Here is a 14,202-nt window from a genome sequence, read left to right on the forward strand (position 1 = left end):
CCATTGCTGCAGAACAGCTGCAGGTTGTTAACCCATTACTTGTTCCCTGAAAAATGATTTTTTTTTATAACTCTGAAATGTACATTATCTTTCAGTTTTTGGTAACTTAAACTTTTTATTTTTGACCTCTGACAGTTTACCGCTTACCTTTGTACCATTTCAGGTTATTCACTGGACTTGAACTGCTTAAATTTCAATAAAAACTGGAAAAATGGGGGTGTTCTAAAACTTTTGACCGGTAGGGTATGTGTGTGTGTGTATGTATCTGTGTCTGTGTGCCTTAGTGAACAGTGTGTGCTATGTAATCAGGGAAGAGGCAGAGCAGCAGGTGTCTCAGATGAAGACTCAGCAAGGCAAGGCCCAGCGCAGCTTCATGCACCAGTTACACTGTGAGCGCCTGCGGCTGGAACTGGAGCAGGAGAGGCACAGGGAGAGGCTCCACAGTACAGAGAGGGCGGGTGAGGAGCAGGCCAGGATCTGCAGCCGGGCCGCTGTGGAGAGGAAGATGCTGGAGGAAGGGCACCAGGAGGAAGTCCGGCAGCTGAAGGAGCACATAGCCAGTCTGCAGGAGCAGGCAGATCTGGCCTCAGATAGGGTGAAGAAACTAGAGCAGTATCAAACACAGTGCAGTCAACTAGAGGCCAAACTGGAAGTGGTTTGTGCCCAGCTGGAGGAACGCACTGTGTGTCTGGAGTCTGTTGAGACTTTGACCGAGCGTCTGACCTCTGAACATTATGCTGTAGAGGAGGAACTGGGGTTGGTGAGGAATAGAGAGAGAGAGATCCTTAGTGAGTTGTCTCAGCTAAGAGAGGAGCTGCATAGTCTACGGTCTGAATCTATGACACTTCTTCAGGACAAGGAAATGGTAGCGGAGAACTGTAGCAGTTTGTCCAGCGCCTTCGTACAACAGCAAGCTCAGCTGAGGGCCAAAGAGGAAGTGACGGATACCCTGAGGGGGGAGTTGGAGAGGGCACAGGAGGCTCTGAGAAACGAAGTTGAACGACGCTCAAGGCAGACTGCTGAGCTGGACTCCCAGAAGACGGACAGCGCGAAGCTAATGGAGGAGCTGAGAAAACACAGAACAACTGTTGACCGTTTACAATCAGATCTTGACTGTGTCACTGAGGAGTTAAACCATTGGAAGAGGGCAGAGAAGAGTCTACAGGAAGCCTTGAGGCTGGAACGAACCCAAGTCATGGAGATCCAATCCACCCTGGACCTGGAGAGGGAAGAGATGGGCTGTCTGGGCCAGGAGAACACCCACTACATCCGCCTGGCAGACCAACTCTCCAACCAGATTGTAGAAATGGAAACTGAATCATCCAAACTCCGAGACCACATCCACAAGCTGAAAGCCCAACTGGGCGAAACATCCAACCTGGTTTCTGATCTCAGGATCCAGCTAGAGGCCAAATCCACAGAGGTAGACAACCTTGAGTCAGATATGAAGCAGACTGCAGGTCTGTTAGAGATGGCAGAAGCCTTGTCCAATAAGCACTACAGGGAAGAGGAGCTGCTGAACACCCAGCTGGAGACCAAGGAGAGAGAGCTGTGCTCCCTCAGAGGAAAGGCTGGCAGCAGCACCACCGTCCAGCTGCAGCAGGCCCTGCTGTGCTCTCAGGCAGAGGTCCACAGGTTGGAGGAGGCCTTTGAGTGGGAGAAGAGCAGGATGAAGGAGCAGCTGGTGGAGATGGAGAAGCTGGTCATGGCTCTGGAGATGGTGATGGACCCTACCAGTCCACACAGGTTTGTGACGTGCAGGCCTGTCGCTGGAAATCAAATCAAACCAAACCAACCTTCAAACGACTAACCTTCACCTGCCTTGATTCCGATGTGTTTCTGCCCCAAACATGGTGGCTGAGATTTTAATGACTAATAGCAACTGATCTGCTCTCATCTGAAAGAGATCCTCACCTTTTCTCCTCAGAAACCTTCTCTAAGTCTTTAACTCTCTACACCTTAGCAGGCTGTGCGCCAACATCAAACTTTAGAAATTTGAATTGTCTGGAATGCATTAACAATTTTCTGTCTCTAACAGAATGATTTTCACTTAGGTGCATGATATTAGATTTCATTTTTCTGAATAACAGCATTTGTATCATTGAATGTTTGTCCATTTTACTTCGCCACATAAGTGCATTGATTTCACCCAGAGTTTCATCTGGAACTCAAATGTTTGCTTCAAATTATAAATGCCTCCATGAAATCAATCCCCAGATAAATACTGTTTAAATATCTGCCAGATTAAAATGCCTATCTAAACTATTTCAACTCTAGGTCTCAGTTAGATGAGGTCAACTGTGAGAACAGTGCTCTGAAGGACAGACTGGCCATGTTACAGCAGGATGTCCAGAGAATGGAGGAAGAGATCATACAGAAGAAGTAAGTCGATCCATCAGTAATGTGTTGCTGTGAGAGAATGCTCAATTCAGAGATGGTTTACAAATGTCTATTACAGAAGGGTTGTTATTTAAGCTGTATTCTGTCTTCACAGCTATTAATCATTCCTTTCCATCTTTGATTTCACCAGAAAGAAACTGGACGAAGTGGAGCAGGAACATGAGAAGAACAGGGAGGAGCAGGAGAGACTTCACAAAGAGGTTTGTTTTCAATCATTTTCCATTTGACTATAATCACCCTACATAGTTCAACTGACCCTTTTAGCCTGATAGATTTTTATAGCCTACATTTTGATAATTGGACACATGATCATTCTCTCAATCACCCGAGGCCACTGCATAGTGATGAGCAATCCCAGTCTGATAAACCCTTCCTCGAACCCCTTCCCTCTCAGAACGCCAAGTACCAGGAAGAGGTGATGGACCTGAGCACCCGCAACCTGCAACTGAGCGGCGAGAACGCTGAGCTGAGCTCCCGTCTCCGTGCTGACCAGGGGGCGGTCCAGATGCTGACGGAGAGGCTGGCGACCGCAGCCAGGCAGCTCCAGGAGACCTCCACCGAGCAGGAGAGGGAGAGACTCCACCTGCAGGCAGCCTGGCAGCAAGACAAGGAGCTGCTTGAGAGAGAACTCAACACCATCAAGGAAAAGGTATATATGGGGGACTTTTGGGACAGTTGCGGTAGAGTTCTCCAGTGTCTAGATACTACGTTTGGTCTATGGGAAATTGAAGTGTGTGAGAATTTTCTTGGTCAGCATTTTTAATGAATGGGTCTCCTTTATGTATCTTGGTTCTTGATTGTCTTGTTTGCTCTTAGCTCCAGCGTTTGTCAGATGTGGAGTCCTCACTGACCAGCCTGACCCTGAAGCACCAATGGCTGGAGCAGGATAAGGAGAGTCTGCTGATGGAGGTGGAGGAGAGGACCCAGAAGGTGAGAGAAGGATGTACTTGGCTATTGCAACTCTGTTGGGGGGAATTGACATCTTCCAAGTCTTTCCTCTGACTGAATATGTATGAATTATGTAATTTTTTTACAGGTTGAGAAGCTCCAAGGGTCTCTTCGCTCTGTGGACTCCCAGACGGAGCTGCTTCGCTCCCAGCTCCAGGCTGTGGGTCAGGAGAAGAATGGCCAGACCCAGGAAGTAGCCAACCACCAGAGGATGATGCAGGATGCCCAGGACAAGGTAAGTGACATACTGACGACGAAAACAATACAAATGTCTGCTCACTGTTTGCTGCTCCTGAATGTGATCTTTAATGAAGCGTTGTGATACATCACTTTGACTGACTTCATTGTTGTCTGCTGATCATCAGGTAAGGGAGTTGGAGGCCAGCATGGGCAGGCTAAGCAGGGAGAAGGAGCAGCTGCATCTGGCCCAGAAACATGAGGTGGAGGCCTCCATGGCCCTACAGGAGGAGTGCCAGAGCCTGCACCTCCAAAACCAGGAGCTGCTACACAGAGTAGGGCTACGTTACTTGCTCTTAAAGCCATAGCCACGGGAAGTAGGGGTGCTGGAGGTGCTGCAGCACCCCGTGGTAAATTGAAATAAATTTGCCAAAATTACACTGAACAAAAATATAAACGCAACATGCAAAAATGTCAAAGATTTTACTGAGTTACAGTTCATATAAGGAAATCAGTCAATTTAAATGAATTCATTAGGCCCTAATCTATGGATTTCACATGACTGTGAATACAGAGGCCATGTCTAGACTTGACAGTTCATGCAGCTTTAGTATTCTGATCATAGATTTCTGATCATGGAATTCCGAACGCGTCGTGCATCTACAATTACATTTAAATGTGTCTACCGTGTCCAGTGTGTCCGGATTCCCTTTTCCCGTGCTATATTCAAATGCCAGTATGCATTCCACAAACGGTGGAATAGGACAAATATGATAATAACACAACAACTGATGGCAGTACCTAACTACTGTAGCTAACTAGCCAGCTAACCTCTGTAGCTAGCCAGCAAGCAACGCTAAAGGGATTGCAAATGGGTTAGCATAAAAATGGTTTCTCTAAATATTAGCTAGCTGGCTAGCATTTATGAGGCCAGGAAACACGGTCCTCACACGCTAGGAACGTATTTCCTCCAACGTTATAATGAAAAGGTGCCTCAGTCCCAAAACACATGTTTTCTGGAGACTTGTGGGAGGAGTGCTGATGACGTCGCCCACTGTATGGCTTTCGGAAGCCTGATTGCATCCAGACTGAAGAGAAATCTGCACACAATGCATCCCTGACCACCACCTGAAGTGGTCAGCCAGATCTGGACACAATCAGGCCACAAAGCAACTAGACCCGTCTTTTCAATGTGATCTTCGTATTCTGATAGCAGAAGTCGCAAGTAAGTGTCAAATGTAGACACGACCAGATATGCATCTGTTGGTCACAGATACCTTAAAAAAAATAATTGGGCCGTGGATCAGAAAACCAGTCAGTATCTGGTGTGACCTATTTTTGCCTCCATGCAGGGTGACACATCTCCTTCACATAGAGTTGATCAGGCTGTTGATTGTGGCCAGTGGAATGTTTTCCCAATCCTCTTCAATGGCTGTTCGAAGTTGCTAGAAATTGGCGGGAACTGGAACACACTGCCGTACACATCGATCCAGAGCATCCCAACAGCTCAATGAGTGACATATCTGGTGAGTATGCATGCCATGGAAGAATTGGGACATTTTCAGCTTCCAGGAATTGTGTACAGATCCTTGCGACATGGGGCTGTGCATTACCATGCTGAAACGTGAGGTGATGGCAGCAGATGAATGGCACGACACTGGGCCTCAGGATCTCATCACGGTATCTCTGTGTATTCAAATTGCCATCGATAAAATGCAATTGTGTTCATTGTCCGTAGCTTATGCCTGCCCATACCATAACCCCACTGCCACCATGGGGCACTCTGTTCACCATGTTGACATCAGCAAACCGCTCGCCCACACGACACCATACACACTGTCTGCCATCTGCCCAGTACAGTTGAAACCGGGATTAAGCCGTGAAGAGCACACTTCTCCAGCATGCCAGTGGCCATCGAAGTTGAGCATTTTCCCACTGAAGTCGGTTACGACGCAGAACTGCAGTCAGGTCAAGACCCTGGTGAGGACGATGATCATGCAAATGAGCTTCCCTGAGATGGTTTCGGACAGTTTGTGCAAACCCACAGTTTCATCAGCTGTCCGGGTGGCTGGTCTCAGACGATCCCGCAGGTGAAGAAGCCGGATGTGGAGGTCCTGGGCTGGCGTGGTTACACGTGGTCTGCGGTTTTGAGGCCGGTTGGACGTACTGTCAAATTCTCTAAAACAACGTTGGAGGCAGCTTATGGTAACAGCTCTGGTGGACATTCCTGCAGTCAGCATGCCAATTGCACGTTCCCTCAAAACTTGAGACATCTATGGCATTGTGTTGTGTGACAAAACTGCACATTTTAGGAGTGGCCTTTTATTGTCCCCAGTACAAGGTGCACCTGTGTAATGATCATGCTGTTTAATCAGCTTCTTGATATGCCACAACTGTCAGGTGGATGGATTATCTTGGCAAAGGAGAAATGCTAACTAATAGGGATGTCAACCAATTTGTGCACAAAACTTGATGTTTATTTGTGCGTCTAAGGCACTGCAGCGCAGTGCTAGCTGTGCCACTAGAGATCCTGGTTCGAATCCAGGCTCTGTCGTCACCGGCCGCGACCGGGAGACCCATGGGGCGGCGCACAATTGGCCCAGCGTCGTCCAGGGTAGGGGAGGGAATGGCCGGCAGGGGTGTAGCTCAGTTGGTAGAGCATGGCGTTTGCAACGCCAGGGTTGTGGGTTTGATTCCCACGGGGGGCCAGTATTTAAAAAAAATAATGTATGCACTCACTAACTGTAAGTCGCTCTGGATAAGAGCGTCTGCTAAATGACTAAAATGTAAATGTAAACGTATGGAAAATGTCTAGGATCTTTTATTTCAGCTCATGAAACATGGGACCAACACTTTACATGTTGCGTTTATATTTTTGTTCAGTATATATTATGTCTCCTGTTTGTACATAAATAAATCAAATTCAAAATATTACACCAGATACTATAATTTAGCCAGAGGATCAATAGCTAGCTAGCTTTAAAAAAAAAAAAAAAAGCATAAGCACAGTTCATAGCCTAGGCTACTACTTCAAATAATTAACCCCTGGGGCTGATCCTCGAATGTGCGCTCCGAGTTAAATCTTACTGTTAGTCTGTAAATGCGATCATTGATGCTTGCATGCAATGCTTTATTATAAAGGTGAATTATTTTTGAAGTGGTTGTTGTGCTTTGTTTCCTTCAGGTGTATCAGCTGCAGGGCCAGGATGTGGAGGTACAGAGGCTGATGGAGGAGTGTCTGACTCTAAAGAACAAACAGATACAGCTGGAGACTGCCAGGGCAGAGGCACAGGATCAGGTGATTACCTTAAACATTTGTTAAATAATTGATAAATGTAATTTTGCTGAGGCACTAAATCTCTAAACTGAAAGCAGGTTTGCCAATTGAACCTCAAATTGAACAACTAACACCATGATCCAAGTTTGCACTAATCCACCTCAGGCTTGTGAAAGTTGAGGCTAATTCCTTTCATGAACATTTCCAAACTCCATTCCTATGTCCTATTGAGTCTATCAGCGTGTTTGAGGGGATCAGTTTGAGCAAGAATAGTTTGGGATGCAAGGCGATTTGTGGATCACTGCACAGTCTGACTACAATGTAGTTGATTCTCAACACACACACTGTTTTATGGTGCAGGCACAAATGGTGGACACGGCCTTGACCCTGGCCCAGGCCCAGCATGTCCGGGAGCTGCAGCAGTTGAGGGAGGAGGCAGGACTGGGGTCCAGGGAACAGCTGGAGCAGACCCTCTGCACACAGGCCCAGCAAGCCAGCACCCAGATGGGCCTGCAGCAGGTAATATACTGCACTACAGGATGCACCCAATCCAGCCACTGGTGACAGTTCAATAGTCATGAGCTCTAAAATGACAGATTTACACCATTTAACACTTCTCAGAAGAATCGACCATAGCTTAACACAGAACTAAAAGTGATCAATAAAATAAATGTATGCAGAGGAAATGTGTATGATGTTGACATGCTGTAAATGCTGGCTCTCTGTTGGTGCTCAGGAGCAATATGAGAAAGTGATGGGGAACATGCAGGAGAGGATGGAGGAGGTGGAGACCAAGCTGAGGAGTGTGCGCAAGATGCTGCAGGAGAAGGTCAACCAGCTGAAGGAGCAGGTCAGTTTACCATTCATACGAGACAAACAAATGCCAGAGAAACAAATCTGACCATTTCGTTGTCCCTGTCCCCCACCCACAGCTGGCGAAGAATGCCAAGTCGGACATCATGCTGAAGGACCTGTATGTGGAGAACTCCCAGCTGATGAAGGCACTGCAGGTCACTGAGCAGCGGCAGAAGAGTGCTGAGAAAAAGAACTTCCTCTTAGAGGAGAAGATTACAGCCCTCAACAAGCTCCTTCGTAAGATCGCCCCTGCCTCCCTCTCTGCGTAGCAGTTCCCTACTACTCAGAACGCTACTCCCCAAAAGACTGACAACTGTGAAAGACCTCTTAGTTTCCTTCCCTTAACCTTAGTATTGGATGACCGTCCCAATGACACAGATGCTTAATGTGGCAGGTGGTCCACAATTTGATTCTGTAAGGTCCATAACAAAATCACTTTGTAACAACTCCCTCTTGGGATGGTGGGTTTGACTGCACACAATTAGCACAGGTTATTTGGGTAAGTGGAACAGCACAAGTCTTGTGTTTTCAGCCACCAGGGTATTATGCATGTACTTTTGTTTTTGTGTATGTATATATATATATTTTTTTTTTCTTATATTTTGGTTAATGAAAGACTCATTTTTTTGTGAAGGTCAAAGTTCATATGAAGTATTGTATTCCGTTAGGTTACTAAAGGATAACGAACAGACTATCCTCTAGCATCATGCTGCGTTGGTAGGTCTGAGAGTCGATTAGATGTATAATGGGACCAATGGTATAACATTCCAGTTTGATCACCAAACGCTCTATTTAGGTACATAACTTTAAGTGTTGGTCTGTCAGACTATGAGATGAATGGTACTGTATGCGAAAGGCTGAAACCTCATTTAATCACACAAAATGAATCAAAGAAAGGGTTTAGCTACTTTTTTAATGAAGTGTTCTTTGTGGTATTTTAAATGATCAACCAAAAGCACAGTATTTACACATGTAAAGTTTTGATACACATCTGCACAATTTTCATTCCTGATGCACTGCTGTACAGTCAACCTTTTAATTGCTAAATTATTTGAGTACTAAAAAATGTATTGTCAATCGAATAATGTATGTAGGTAATTAAAAACACTAACATGCAAGCTGTGGATTTGTCATGCACTACACAATCACTCCACAATTAAAGTAAAACAAAACTGACCAAGTAATAAATGACCTCCTGCTAAGTATATGAATTAATTATTGTTTTAAAGCACTTTTTCAAAATAGCACCACCTGATGCATTGTCTCACTTCAATGGATAATCCTCTCTGCTGAAAAAAAAGGTAATATAGTTGTTCTGGTATTTGATTCAAGACATGATATGCTCTAAGACCCCCTGGCGAATCAACTGCTCACACTTCCATCGTGGCAGAAAATGCTGCGGAGATAGAGGAGTTGATTTTGACTCATGTTCAATTCTTTACACAATGTGCATGTATAGTGATGGTTATGTTTTTTTTATATACCTGACTGTTTTTCTTCAGAAGAATGATGGTCCCGTCGTCTATTTCAAACTCTCCATGATCTTTTAAACAGCGCACCTATGGAGAGAAATACATTTGGTGAGAAACAAACTAAATGGCAAGAGGGTAAAATCAATTGAACATGACCAATACGTACAAATAGCTAAATGAAGACCAAAGCAAGGAGCACCTTTATCAGTCAAGGGTCTATGTGCTACAGTTTGAATGAATTGATACAGTTGATGACTAACAGCACAAGTGGCCCCTACCAACATTCACTTAGTCTCTGGTCAGGTCCTTGCGGGCATGCAGTTCCCTTGTGCAGCTTACCTCAATGTACAAACTCTTTGGAGGCTTCATGTCCTGTGTTATGTCAAGTCCTTCCTCTCCTCCAAGTGACCTCATGAAAGTAGCCAGGGACTTCTTGTACTGGTTAAACCACTCCAACTATTCAAAATGAAACATGACATTTTAAGAGTCAGATGACATTACCCTGCCATCTTCTGTCCAATTTGTTTCTTGCCTTCGAAAGAGGAGAAAGAAACATACCTCTTCTGCACACATGTGGAAGCGGATGTTTGTGGGCAACACACTTCCGTACTCCCACCTCAAAGCCCGAATGCGGAGGAGCCTGTCATAGCTGAGGAGAGGAAATAAGCAATGATGTTGTCCTATCCTAATAAACTATGATATGGTCAGTGTAACTGTCAACAAAAAAACATTAGTATTGATGATGAGCTCAAAATCAACTCCTTATCACATCAGGCACTCACAGGTAGGCAGCGATGCAACGTTGGTTTCTCAGTAGACAGCAATGACGGAACTTGATGGTTGGAATCAGCTCACTTTTGCCCTCAGACTTGGCTTCATTGCTTTGAGGTGTGTGAAATAAAACGCATTTGTTAAAACCCTTAAGGTATTATTTCACAACTCCTTGGGAAAGAGATACACATTCGATTATATAAGACAATGTCAATGGGTGACAATGTTTAATGTCTTAACTCACACATCACTTTGATTCTGCTCATATAAAGCTTTCATCTCCTCCAGCACCTGACGAATACCATCTTCCTGAAAAGTGCAGAGAGCATAGATGTAAAGAAGGTGTCAGTGAGCAGTAATAGAAGTCAAATGACCATGTAGTCAGTGGCATTACAACCAAATTGCAAACTATGAAACTGATCTAAACGCCTTCACTTTTTATTCATAGTCTGGCTTGGTTGATGTTAGCTATTACTGAGTGAAACGCATTCTAGTGATGGCTGGCTAGGTTGATTTTAGCTCTCGAGAACAGCAAGGAGTAGGGCTGCACCATATGGGCAAATCATTTAATTGCGATTTGTTTTTAACCAAATATTGCGATTTAGATCAAAACACTTGGGTGTACTGTTGGAATCATAGAAATAAAATTAGTATTCCGATTCTATGGTTGGTGTTGTTTGGCATTACATTGACATTTTAGTCATTTAGCAGACGCTCTTATCCAGAGCGACTTACAGTTAGTGAGTGCATACATTTTCATACTGGCCCCCCGTGGGAAACGAACCCACAACCCTGGCGTTGCAAGCGCCATGCTCTACCAACTGAGCTACAGGGGACTATGACAACTAATGAAAATGCCAGATACAGTAGAAGTTGTAGTGACAGAGTAAGAACCAAATGTTGGTCAGAGTTTCCCAGGGGGACCTGTTGCACATGTCCATATTGTAATTTCGATGAAAATTCGATTAATTGTGCAGCCCTAGCAAGATGGTTGATATAGCTAAGCCATTAATAGTAACGTCATGTGTGGCAGTTGGGTGTACTAGCTATCCCGTGCCAAGCCAGTGTTGACTCCTGCATCGCTAGAGTAAACTAACAATCTATCTATCTAGCTAGCTAGTTATTCTATCTGCACTGATTGCTACAAATCCAGTATATATTTATACCCTGCCTGAATGTGCCACTTACATTGAATGCAGGCAGTTGACCATCGCCCATGCGGTGAAGTTCTCTGATTATTTCGATTGCCTTTTCACAAAACATATCGCTTGGTATATGTTGTTATAAAGTAATAGGATACCGTATATAAGGCTAGACAACAGTATGCTAAACCTTACAATTGCATCAAACTAGTGATTATCCTGTAATTATTACACGGATTCTAGAATGATGTGAATTGTTGTAGACGGACTGCTGCTGAGTTTTCGCGGCAAAATGCTTTGTTATGATCACATAACCGGAAACTATGGGTACCGATGAAAGACAAACCAAACCAACCACACCTGCTGCTGCCACCGTGGCGGACAGCAAATTACCGGTGTCCTCGCTTGTCATGTTGTCAGTTTAATAAGAAAGAAAAAAAGGTATTATATTTTTGTAATTGTTATTTTATTAAAGCCATAAATAGTATTTGCATTCGAATATAAGAACAAACAACACGTTGTGTTGCTTAGCTAGTTAGCGACGTTAGCTTTAGCTAGCTAACGAGTTTCTGTGTTTCACGCAAAAGCACTTGCTGTCAGTTTATGTTAACTAGCTAGTATACAGTTTAGAAGTCACAGTTAATATGTTAGCTAGTTCAATTTTGGAATATGTGGGGGTTTATTCTGAAATAACATGTAGCTAGATAAGGTGGTGTGTTTTGAAAAGTGGCTAGCTAGCTATGTAGCTACATTTCCCTTACAAAGATGGCGTACTGGTATGTTCTGATCGGCTTAAATGGGGAACCTAGGGGAAAGGTTGATTTGATCAGCTGGTCTCTGCAGATATCGGACTTGTACAAACAATGTAGCTAGCAAAAGTGCTGATTGTCAGCGGTGCTGGGTGAGAAAACAACGGCACCCTGACCTCATCTTTACCCGGCTTCTTACGGAGAATTTGTTGCCAAGCTACATCACCGGCGCTGTCTAGTGTTGCTGTCAAATCAAATGCAGTAGTGATAGACGGTGTTTGACCTCATATTGTCGCGTTTCTTTCACATTCTGCTTTTACATTTCAGTGATGCGAAAGCGAAATAACTCGCTCACCGTGGACCATGACAGCTCTTCCACCAACACATTGCTGGACAGCAGTCCGGATTTAAACTACTGTCACAAGAGAGGGGAAGGGGTTCCTGAGCCTTCTGTCCCATCTGGCTCGGAATCGGACAAAACAATGGGCAGACCATTTAGAAGGTAAGGCATGTTTGCACCATGGAAGTCTGATAGGCAACCAACACTTATCCGGCCAGTACACTAATCTCATTACTGTGGTGGCAACTGTGTTGTGGAATACTGTTGGGGTTCAATAATACAAATGTGTATTTAAGAAACAGACTTTAATTAATACTTCCACTCCAGGCAGTCTAACATGAGGACATATTCATAATACATTTTTTAAATCACATTACACCCAAAGCTTTGATTAGGCTATAGGAGGGCCATTTCACTGTGAATACGTTTTTAGTCATACAAAACAGTTATACCTCTGCCTCCGGTCACACAGGTTTTACTGGATGACTGAAGTTCTCTTTTTGTTAGGAGTAGAACTGCTTGGGGCAGGTGTGGAACGATGTACATACCATAGGCACAGGGCTGTTGATATGCTGATAACTGAGGATGGTGCTTTGAGTTACATCTTAAGACCTATGGGTATGCCCACATGACTTACGTGATTACTCTGTCTTCCAAGTGAATACTTTATAATCCCCTTATTATACACTACATGACCAAAGTATGTGGACACCTGCTTGTCGAACATATCATTCCAAAATCATGGACATTAATATGGAGTTAGTCCCCCCTTTGCTGTTATAACAGCCTCCACTCTTCTGGGAAGGCTTTCCACTAGATGTTGGAACATTGCTGCGGGACCTGCTTCCATTTAGCCACAAGCATTAGTGAGGTCAGGCGATTAGGCCTGGCTCGCAGTCGGCGTTCCAATTCATCCCTAAGGTGTTCGATGGGATTGAGGTCAGGTCTCTGTGCAGGCCAGTCAAGTTCTTCCACACCGATCTCAACAAACCATTTCTGTATGGACCTCGCTTTGTGCACGGGGACATTGTCATGCTGAAACAGGAAAGGGCTTTCCCCAAACTGTTGCCACAAAGTTGGAAGCACAGAGTCGTCTAGAATGTCATTGTATGCTGTAGCGTTAAGATTTCACTACACTGGAACTAAGGGGCCTGAACCATGAAAAACAGCCCCAGACCATTATTCCTCCTCCACCAAACTTTACAGTTGGCACTACGCATTCGGGCAGGTGGCGTTCTCTTGCTCCAGAGTCCAATGGCTTTACACCACTCCAGCCGACGCTTGGCATTGTGCATGGTGATCTTAGGCTTCTGTGTGGCTGCTCGGCGTTGGAAACCCATTTCATGAAGCTCCCGACGAACAGTTCTTATGCTGACGTTGCTTCCAGAGGCAGTTTGGAACTCTGTGTTGAGTGTTGCAAACGAGGACAGACGGCTGAGTCATTGTCGCTCTTAGATGTTTCCATTTCACAATAACAGCACTTACAGTTGACCGGGGCAGCTCTAGCAGGGCAGAAAAAAGGTCATCCCTATACTTTGAGCTAGTTACTCAAATGACAGTAGCTCAGCAGCACATTGTTGGACTATATACAGTTGAAGTCGGAAGTTTACATACACCTTAGCCAAATACATTTAAACTCAGTTTTTCACAATTCCTGACATTTCATCCTAGTAAAAATTCCCTGTTTTAGGTCAGTTAGGATCACCACTTTATTTTAAGAATGTGAAATGTCAGAATAATAGTAGAGAGAATGGTTTATTTCAGCTTTTATTTCTTTCATCATATTCCCACTGGATCAGAAGTTTACATACACTCAATTAGTATTTGGTAGCATTGCCTTTAAATTGTTTAACTTGGGTCAAATGTTTCGGGTAGCCTTCCACAAGCTTCCCACAATAAGTTGGGTGAATTTTGGCCCATTCCTCCTGACAGAGCTGGTGTAACTGAGTCAGATTTGTAGGCCTCCTTGCTCGCACACACTTTTTCAGTTCTGCCCACACATTTTCTATAGGATTGAGGTCAGGGCTTTGTGATGGCCACTCCAATACCTTGACTTTGTTGTCCTTAAGCC

General features: G+C 44.5%; 3 protein-coding genes across 4 annotated transcripts in view; 2 read left to right on the forward strand and 1 right to left on the reverse strand.

Annotated features, from left to right (window-relative positions):
- Positions 1-7,926, forward strand: part of LOC311110606 (ninein-like protein) — a gene marked incomplete at both ends in the record, with an annotated part of 45,966 nt that extends 38,040 nt beyond the window's left edge. Inside the window, 11 exons of the mRNA XM_084153125.1 lie at positions 310-1,746; positions 2,278-2,382; positions 2,531-2,600; positions 2,795-3,049; positions 3,217-3,330; positions 3,437-3,583; positions 3,714-3,860; positions 6,710-6,823; positions 7,163-7,321; positions 7,539-7,652; positions 7,735-7,926. Coding sequence (XP_084009251.1) covers positions 310-1,746; positions 2,278-2,382; positions 2,531-2,600; positions 2,795-3,049; positions 3,217-3,330; positions 3,437-3,583; positions 3,714-3,860; positions 6,710-6,823; positions 7,163-7,321; positions 7,539-7,652; positions 7,735-7,926 — 2,854 coding nt within the window. The remainder of the gene's footprint in view (positions 1-309; positions 1,747-2,277; positions 2,383-2,530; positions 2,601-2,794; positions 3,050-3,216; positions 3,331-3,436; positions 3,584-3,713; positions 3,861-6,709; positions 6,824-7,162; positions 7,322-7,538; positions 7,653-7,734) is intronic.
- Positions 7,927-8,551: 625 nt separating this feature from the next.
- On the reverse strand, positions 8,552-11,346 carry gins1 (GINS complex subunit 1 (Psf1 homolog)). The gene is made up of 7 exons (XM_084153210.1): positions 11,089-11,346; positions 10,145-10,209; positions 9,912-10,010; positions 9,688-9,778; positions 9,469-9,585; positions 9,142-9,216; positions 8,552-9,053 (listed from the first exon to the last, which is right to left on the reverse strand). Exons 1-7 carry the CDS (start codon positions 11,161-11,163, stop codon positions 8,985-8,987), a joined length of 591 nt encoding a protein of 196 aa, XP_084009336.1. The 5' UTR covers positions 11,164-11,346; the 3' UTR covers positions 8,552-8,984.
- A 48-nt stretch (positions 11,347-11,394) lies between these two features.
- The window catches only part of abhd12 (abhydrolase domain containing 12, lysophospholipase), a 40,243-nt gene continuing 37,435 nt past the window's right edge, over positions 11,395-14,202 (forward strand). The window contains exons 1-2 of one of the 2 annotated variants that reach the window (XM_084153540.1): positions 11,395-11,483; positions 12,119-12,293. In XM_084153540.1, the coding sequence (XP_084009666.1) occupies positions 12,121-12,293 (173 nt within the window). In that variant the 5' untranslated portion in view covers positions 11,395-11,483; positions 12,119-12,120. Of the gene's footprint in view, positions 11,484-12,030; positions 12,294-14,202 lie in introns of those variants that run through there. The other variant, XM_084153541.1, reaches the window with a different exon arrangement.

The sequence above is a fragment of the Coregonus lavaretus genome (genome assembly GCF_964263955.1).
Source record: "Coregonus lavaretus genome assembly, chromosome: 36".
NCBI classification, from domain to species: domain Eukaryota; kingdom Metazoa; phylum Chordata; class Actinopteri; order Salmoniformes; family Salmonidae; genus Coregonus; species Coregonus lavaretus.